The sequence below is a fragment of the Diplotaxodon limnothrissa genome, linkage group LG3 (assembly GCF_057381915.1).
Source record: "Diplotaxodon limnothrissa isolate DT_005_m linkage group LG3, D_limnothrissa_male_GT1.1, whole genome shotgun sequence".
Taxonomy (NCBI): domain Eukaryota; kingdom Metazoa; phylum Chordata; class Actinopteri; order Cichliformes; family Cichlidae; genus Diplotaxodon; species Diplotaxodon limnothrissa.
In genome coordinates this window covers 37,842,374-37,851,300 of record NC_140598.1, presented here as the reverse complement: position 1 = coordinate 37,851,300, position 8,927 = coordinate 37,842,374, and the positions used below count along the sequence as shown (strand labels likewise).

The 8,927-nt window shown below is 37.1% G+C and overlaps 1 protein-coding gene and 1 long non-coding RNA gene across 2 annotated transcripts in view; one reads left to right on the top strand and one right to left on the bottom strand.

Moving 5' to 3' along the window:
- The window catches only part of LOC146635718 (uncharacterized), a 10,008-nt gene extending 9,946 nt beyond the window's left edge, over positions 1-62 (top strand). Inside the window, exon 6 of the long non-coding RNA XR_014905268.1 lies at positions 1-62. This exon is cut by the window's left edge and continues 364 nt beyond it. This is a non-coding gene — a long non-coding RNA (uncharacterized LOC146635718).
- The window catches only part of LOC146635716 (polymeric immunoglobulin receptor-like), a 44,864-nt gene that overhangs the window by 31,246 nt on the left and 4,691 nt on the right, over positions 1-8,927 (bottom strand). Inside the window, exon 2 of the mRNA XM_085350198.1 lies at positions 7,969-8,304. Coding sequence (XP_085206324.1) covers positions 7,969-8,304 — 336 coding nt within the window. The remainder of the gene's footprint in view (positions 1-7,968; positions 8,305-8,927) is intronic.

Here is an 8,927-nt window from a genome sequence, read left to right as displayed (position 1 = left end):
TGAAGGAATGACTTTATGCTATCCCTACCAGCTTATTCCCAATTTGTTAGTTTTAGCCTTGAAACACATGGAAAAGAAAAGCTTGCAATGAAAAGCTATGTGTAAAAAAAACAAACAAACAACAACAACAGCAACAACAACAACAAAAAACTCTAGTTAGAATTTAAAAAATGAACAAAAGAAACCACTATTAATCTCAAACCTTCATCAAGTTGCTTGACATCTTGATGTCAAGCAACATCTATGCAAACAACTATTCTTATGTTTGTGTTTAGGAACCAGTAATATGATAAATCAAGCTGCAAAAACTAGCTCCTGTGCTGCTTCTCAACAGTGCTCAGGATTCTACATCGTTGCCGTAAAAATAATTTAGTTAAGGCAAAAATATGTTTGTCATTGATCAAATGCCATGAATTGTGAACTCGATGAGCTTTTAGGCCATGGATGTTCTGTTCTTTCATTTATTGGGAAAATTTATGGATATTTCATAGCACTTTATATTTACATGATAAATAGTAAAATTAAAAACAAAAGAAACCCACAAAAACAACCCCTGTTGACTACTACCTCAAAATAATAAGTGAGCAATCACTTAGGGAAATTAATCCTTAACTGTGTCATTTTAAGTATTTCTCTTTCTCTTGGAAAGAAACTACAACTTTGAGCCATTGTGTAAGCTAGCTCCAGCCACAAACATGCACTGGAACATGACTAATCCAGCACTTTATTCTCAGGGTTTCATTCAGGTGAGGTTTTCTTGAAAGAGAAGAAAACATGGTGGGGTGAGGTGGCTGTAGCTCAGGTGGTAGAGCAGGTCATCTACTGATGGAAAGGTTGGTGGTTCGATTCCTGGCTTCCCTTAGTCTGCATGCCAAATGTCCTTGGGCAAGATACTAACCCCAAATTGCTCTCCGATGCATCCGTCGGAGTGTGAATGTGTGTGAATGTTAGCTATGAAGCACTTAGAAAAATGTGCTTGTGCAAATGGGTGAATGCACAAGTTGTGTAAAGCGCTTTAAGTGCTCAGATGAGTAGAAAAGTGCTATATAAGAACCAGTCCATTTACCATGTTGCCAGCTAAACCACTTGCTGATGATCTGTGAAGCTCCCTCAGTTTGTATTAACACCACTTCATAAACATTTCATCTTCTATGCAGCAGTTTATATTTTATGAAGATTTATGTCAGCCTCTGGTTCAAAGGTCAGCATAGTGAAGGTTGCTGCTGGTCACAGGTACGAATGAGGGTGTCAGAGTTCAGCAAATAGTTGTCCAATCAGCATTTAGCCAGTGTTGACCTGAATAGTAATGTTTAAACCAATTATTTTACTTGACATCTTTTTACCTCGTATCATCAAGTTTACATTGTTAAAAGAACCGTTCATTCTCGTTTACCTCTCTCTTTAATTAGACTGCTCTTAGCAACAACCTAGCCATGGATGTTGCATTTATTGTGTGTCAAATACCGGCACACACTCTGAAAGTTTTTTGTGTGACCAAGTCTTTGTCATAGTGTTGTAACCGATGTGTCATCAGTGTTGGTATTTCAAAGAAAAGTAGCAGGACCACCGTAAAGTGTCCTGCTAGGCCTTCTTAGTGTGCTGTTTGAGTTAGGTAACACGCACAGGAGCATAAACCAGTGAAAAATATACTATAATCATTGAGGTTCAAACATGTGAGGGGTAAATTAGTAACACTCCAAGGATATGACTAATGCAAATTGAGTTACACTACTGTCTTAAATTCATCTAATAAACTACATTAAAATAATGACTTTATTTACAGAGCACATTTTAAAACCCATGTTACAAAGTATTACCTGCAAGGGAAAACCTAAAAACAGCAGATTTTGTTAAAGAAGTATGATGTTCTCACCTGTGATCTTAAAACATCTGTCCTTAAATGTTCAAATTGCAGTATCAACTAAAATTGATGTGCTGTGTGTCACTTGTCAGTTAACTGATTTTTTTCTTCCCCCCAAACACTATGAAGGTAAAGTCAGCATTATCTCCTTCTTTCATAAAAGGTCATCCAAGCTATTCTTTGCTACAGATAAATGAGTACTCATAAGTCACTGAAGCACTTTTCGTTTATACAGATCACACAGGGGCAAAATACAGGCTGTGGGCCGCCTCAGTTAAGCCCCGCACATCTTGAAAGAAAAAGCAGAATCTCCACATAATCAAAATGAGCTGTAGTGCCAACATTGTTCATGTGCATTCAAAGGAAGGAGTTCCCAGATATTCTTAAAAATATTACCAAGTCACACTATATAGTGTTTGTGGAAATAAAAAAGGGGGCATGTGTCAGCTTTCTCTTCACTAAATGTTTCATCACTTGGGCAAACTCACACTGTGTCATGTACTGCAGTTTGTGATGGCGATCTTCATTCTGCTGCACAGTGTGCCAGCCCCTGCTAACTGGCCAGTAGTGATTGAGTTTTTAAAATGAGAACTCTGGGACTGATTAATTTTAAATTCATTTTCATGTTTGGAAATTATTAAACTTCTGATTATTCCCCTCACTAGGTTTACAAAAAATGATCAGTGTATCACATTATTGCTACAGGTTAAACATGGAAAAATCATCAGTGTCACTAAGGTGATCGATTCTGCTGGATGGTCAAATCGCACCTCCAGGCATATGTGGTTGCACTGAACAGGGATCTTCCCCTTATCAACAAGTGGTTTGCTGGACGATGATTTTTGTCCAAACAGTGCATTGTTCATTCAATAAACTACGTTACCAAATCTATTTTCAAGAGATATTACAGACAGTGAAGCTAAGATACCAAACATTGGAACTATTGGAAAGTCGAGTTGTTTTTAAATGAGTCAGGGCTCAGCTGTATTTGTGCAGAGCTGCAATTCTTGATCTGTTTTTTTTCTGCCTTTTTCTATGCTGCATCACTATTGCTGAATATAAAGTGCAACCTGAAGTTGACTACTACCTCAAAATAATAAGTGGAATTAGGGAAATTAATCCTAAACTGTGTCATTTTAAGTATTTCTCTTTCTCTTGGAAAGAAACTACAACTTTGAGCCATTGTGTAAGCTAGCTCCAGCCACAAACATGCACTGGAACATGACTAATCCAGCACTTTATTCTCAGGGTTTCATTCAGGTGAGGTTTTCTTGAAAGAGAAGAAAACATGGTGGGGTGAGGTGGCTGTAGCTCAGGTGGTAGAGCAGGTCATCTACTGATGGAAAGGTTGGTGGTTCGCTTCCTGGCTTCCCTTAGTCTGCATGCCAAATGTCCTTGGGCAAGATACTAACCCCAAATTGCTCTCCGATGCATCCGTCGGAGTATGAATGTGTGTGAATGTTAGCTATGAAGCACTTAGAAAAATGTGCTTGTGCAAATGGGTGAATGCACAAGTTGTGTAAAGCGCTTTAAGTGCTCAGATGAGTAGAAAAGTGCTATATAAGAACCAGTCCATTTACCATGTTGCCAGCTAAACCACTTGCTGATGATCTGTGAAGCTCCCTCAGTTTGTATTAACACCACTTCATAAACATTTCATCTTCTATGCAGCAGTTTATATTTTATGAAGATTTATGTCAGCCTCTGGTTCAAAGGTCAGCATAGTGAAGGTTGCTGCTGGTCACAGGTACGAATGAGGGTGTCAGAGTTCAGCAAATAGTTGTCCAATCAGCATTTAGCCAGTGTTGACCTGAATAGTAATGTTTAAACCAATTATTTTACTTGACATCTTTTTACCTCGTATCATCAAGTTTACATTGTTAAAAGAACCGTTCATTCTCGTTTACCTCTCTCTTTAATTAGACTGCTCTTAGCAACAACCTAGCCATGGATGTTGCATTTATTGTGTGTCAAATACCGGCACACACTCTGAAAGTTTTTTGTGTGACCAAGGTTTTTTTTGCTTTTACATTACAACCCTTACCTAGCAAACCTTAAAATGAGAGAATAACTAACTCAAACTGAATTGCACTGCTATTTTAAATAAATGTTATATTGCACTTTCAAAAACCTTGATGAAAGGCAGGCCACAATCAATCACAGTAGTAGTATGATAGCAGACTATGCCATGAAATGCAAAACGGAGTATTAACATTTATGTGACTTCTTGCTGCTCTTCAATTACTTTGTTGTTGTTGTAAACATTATGAGTTATGGAATGGATTTGTGCGGTTTTCTGCTTTCTTTGCCAAGCAAATTGTACAGTGTGTCCTTTGCAAAAGGAAGATAATAAAGGTAGTGAACACCTTTCTTCAATATTTACGAATTTGAACAATTATTATGGCAGCTGCCATTGGGCCACTCAGGGCATGCTTTATCAATTAGAAGCTTAAGAAAAAAAACCCATTTAACCAGTGAACAAACATTTTAACTGAAAGTCATGTCTTTTACATTATTGGAACCCAAATAGATATATTTTTTCTTCTTAGTTTCTTTGTTTTAAACAACCTCGAGTTTACTGACAGAAAGCTGATCAGTGACCAGCTTTAATGGGATGTGGAGATGGTGAAGGTGCACTGCAAAGAGGTCAGACTCTGAGGGTCCTGATATTGCACTGTCTTTATAACACTGTAGACACTTGAAAATTAATGACTGTTGTGTTGGCTGCTGCTAGTTCGGTGCTAATGCACAGAATCCCACTAAGATGCTAAATGTAAAACACGACATCCAGAAATGGCTTTTAAAAACGTTAAAAAGACATAAAAAGACAAAGATCAACAACTTAGAAGTGCCAAATATGTTGGCACAGTCTGTTTTTTTTTTTTTTTTTTTTGGGTTTTTTTTACTTAAAATAGATCAATAGTTCAATAGCATGTATTTGTGGTACAAATACAGTAAATGCATCCCATTTTGAAACTGGATTTATTCTGCTTTTCTTTTCCTGTTTACATTTTTATTAAACAACATTTTGAATAATCAGGCCAAAGTATGTAAAAGTAATCACAATGATATAAAAGCTCTAGTTTCAAAGTTGATCATTTCAAGCACATAAATGTGCGCAAAAGCACACTCACCAGCTGTTAAAATGGAGGGTGGGTTTAAAGGGAGACGGGGCTAAAATATCTTATCTCAGAAACAGGATAAAGTGAGGGATGGATTATTTTGAACTGTGATTCATGCAAAACTCCTGCAGTGAAGTCCAAGAAGGAAAATATGGAGCTGGGCATGTGTCGAAGAGGTCTCCTTGTATATATGTGTGTATATTAGTTAGCTGGTTTCAGTGATTATATATGTGTGTATATTAGTTAGCTGGTTTCAGTGATTATATATGTGTGTATATTAGTTAGCTGGTTTCAGTGAGTCTGTATTCATTTCCAATAATTTGTGTTTTTGTTTAACTGGAATACAACATGTATGTTATAGGCTGATTCTTAAAGCTCTTTTCACATAGGAAGAGCACGCCCTGTGCTGACTGCTAGGTTTAGTAAATGAGACAGAATTTGTATTGAGCTGATCGCTGCACTCTGCATGTCCTGTGTGCTGTGGTTTGTCATTCTGCATTTCTATCGATGTCACACCATGCTACACTTTGCTTTGTGCAGCAGGAAACCATCATCCCACAGCACAAGCCTTAAGAAACAATGTGCAGCAGAGGACATGATACTTCCTAGTAAAAGCGCTTTAACAGTGTATGTTGTATATACTTCCATTGTATAGCCACGTTTGTACCCATTTGGGAGGGAAATGAAAAAGAGAAATAGTGTACAGCTCACATATGCCATGTCCTGTACTCTTTTAATAAAAGCTTCTGTTAAATTTGGAGAAAATGGTTCTGTGTTTGTTTGTTTTTCATTGATTGTTTTTTGGTCGTGAAACTGAATCTTACACTGTACACAGCATGAGACGTCTTTTAAAAAGATTCCTCCACTGCGATTGCTCACAGCTACCCTAAGGTACCCCTGAGCAAGGTACCGTCCCTACACACTGATCCCCGGGCGCTGGATTGGCTGCTGGCTGCTGCTTTACTGAGTGAATGGGTTAAATGTAGAGAGGGATTTCCCTATGGGGATTAATACAGTATACATTATTAATTACTGTAATATCCTTTCCCCTTTCTAAGTAAGAAATAATTGAATAAATAAACAACAATAATGTAAAGTGACTAACTCTTGCTGTAATGGTCGTCTTGTAGCTAAATATAATCTGAAGTGTGGAAAAGGACTGGAGCCGTCCTCCTTTCAGGCAAATATTAAGGAAAAACATAAAAATGACTGAGCGTGTTGAACATAAAATAATATTTTTGTGGTACTAGTGAAGTTTTTCTTTGGAGGATTTAATAATAATAATTTAGGAAATTAGATAAAATTTTGCTCCCTATGATTGTTTTTTGTTTTTTTTTTATTTCTCAAAAATACACAACTAATATACAGTCTTACAAATATAAACAAAAATGCAGCTTCACTTTATATTTTTCCATCGTTAAAACCAAAATGCTACAAACCCAGAGTGTGCTTTCACCTGATCACCACACCTGAGTCAGGTGAAGATGCGGACAAATACTGCAGCCTCGTTGACAGCACCCCTTTGTGGTCTTTAAGAGCCATTAATGTTTTTCTTAAACACTATAACCAATCTTGTGAACCTAAATTTCAAAGCCATAATTCCCCTTTCCAAAAAGCACACCCACTTCCCTGAACTATAAACCCCATGCCTCTGCTTTAACACACGAGTCAGATGTGCTGAACTGTGCTGACACCATGTGGTCACTTAGAAAGCAATAGCAGTCAATAATGTTAACTCGCATCAGCACAGCTTTAGCTCAATTAGTACACAATTAACAAACTGTAAACACTAGGAGTCAAAACGTATCACACACCAATCAGAAATTTGGATGGATAGACAAAAGGGCCAAAGTCAGCTCATTCAGGTTTGAGACAATGGATCCAAAGACATGCAAAGGAAGAGGTCGAGGAGGAGGAGAAGGTCTAGGACACCAGGGAGGAGGAGATGGAGGAGGGCGAGGAACATAATTGGCCATCGGGCTTTTGTAAATGTCCCTGGTCAGCCAATGAGGGGTACCCTCATTGGCTGATTGTTGCGCACAGAGTGCGCAAGGTGCCTTGTTTGTTTGAGGATTTCTCCAAAACATGTGATGATCACAGTTATTGATGGTCTGGTTTAATATGTGGTTTTGTTTGAAGTTGTGCAGAACTTGTCTGTGTCACCATTTCACAGAATATGATCAGGACGTGACAATAGCCAAATTGTCCAGCAGGGGCCACTGTGGGGATGGTTTCAGATTGTTTGGAATCATCAATACAAGCACAAAGACTTCAAATGTTTCACGAAGTCTCGCTTTGCTCATCACTAGTATGGTGACAACTTCACAGGAGGTCCGTATCTCAGCACTGTCATAGTTAAAGGTGACCTTCATAAACCGAGAAACTGACATTCATGTTTGCCACAGGAAATCCACATTTACTCCTAACTAAGGGTTTAAATGCACAAAGAGACAGACACTGAGACAGAGACGAAGATAAAATCAAAACTTTTTTGTTGCACCATATTTAATGAAGCCATGCAAAACGTTACCTTCATAGTATGAACTTAAAGGGCAGCGTTATAGACCCTTGAAGTTCACCGGTGTGAGTGCAAATGTTTTTGTTTTGTTTCATTTGTCTTATTTTTTGAGGCATTTCTCAGGACTCACAGCTAGAAGATGAGCCTGTATATAAAAAAAGGTGACTAACTTATTTTTAGCATGATGACACTCTTGGAAGATCATCAACATTTTAGGTCAAACATTTCTTCTGTTACTCTCCATCATAGGAATTAAATTAGTAGATTTTATCTATTTAAATCATGATATAAACCATGATACTGATGCTCAAAATCAGTTATAGAGAAAAGAAAATCTGAACAAAAGCAAGATTTTGTGCTTGTATTTATTGATTGAACAGGTTGATCTAAAAGTGGTCCACATTACTAAATTAGACCTGGGGGGTCTCCACATTTTCAATTCCACTCACCTTTACTAAAAAACTCACCATTTGAAACTCTGACCTCAAAGTCAAAGTATGAATCTGGAGCAGAAGATCTTCCCAAACCACACCTGTACATTCCTGCGTCAGACTTGATCATTTGTGAGAAGCTTAAAAACACAATTCCTCTTCTTGGAGATCCATCTTTATTCTTCATGCTGTATCTGCCACTCTGAGCTGTGCTTCCATCTGTTTTAATGAGGATATCTTCTGCTCGCTCACATTTTTCCTCACAGAAGAACTTTGTGCTTCCAGACAAAGATAAGTTGCAGTTAAGCGTGCCATTAAATCCTTCAGCTGCAGACCAAATATTATGTTTTGCCTTGACGAGCCCAGCTGGACCTGTCAGATGAAAAATAATAATAATACATTTAAAACAAGATGGATAATCACAACATTATTTACTGTATGTACACTGTAAAAAAATATTCCGTAGAAAAACAGAAAATGTCCTGGTAATTTTCTGCCAGTACATTTTCTGTTTTTTTACGGAGGTTTGACGGACCTTTCTGTAAATGATAAAACGGAAAATTCTGTAGATTTACAGTATACTCTCTGTACTATTTACGGACATTTCCTTCAGCTATAAAACAGAAAATTCCGTTTATTCACAGTATATTTTCTGTATCATTAACTGATATTTTCCGTTAATAGAAAAATTGAAATTTCTGTTTATATTACTATTTCCAAGCACTTCTTTTCACTGTAACTCATTGAATATAGTTCTTTATATCCATAAACGTACATTTCTATGCAATTACAACCTAGTACACCATGTACTCAAAAATTCATAAATTAAAACTTAAATTAATTTGTGCTTCGTACACAACAACATTGGTACAATTAATGTTAAATATTCTTTTATTCTCCTTAACTCAAACACTATACTAAAATATAATGACAGCATCCATCTTGTCATAAAACTACTAAACAGCTGATACATGAACAAAATAACTCACAAGCTT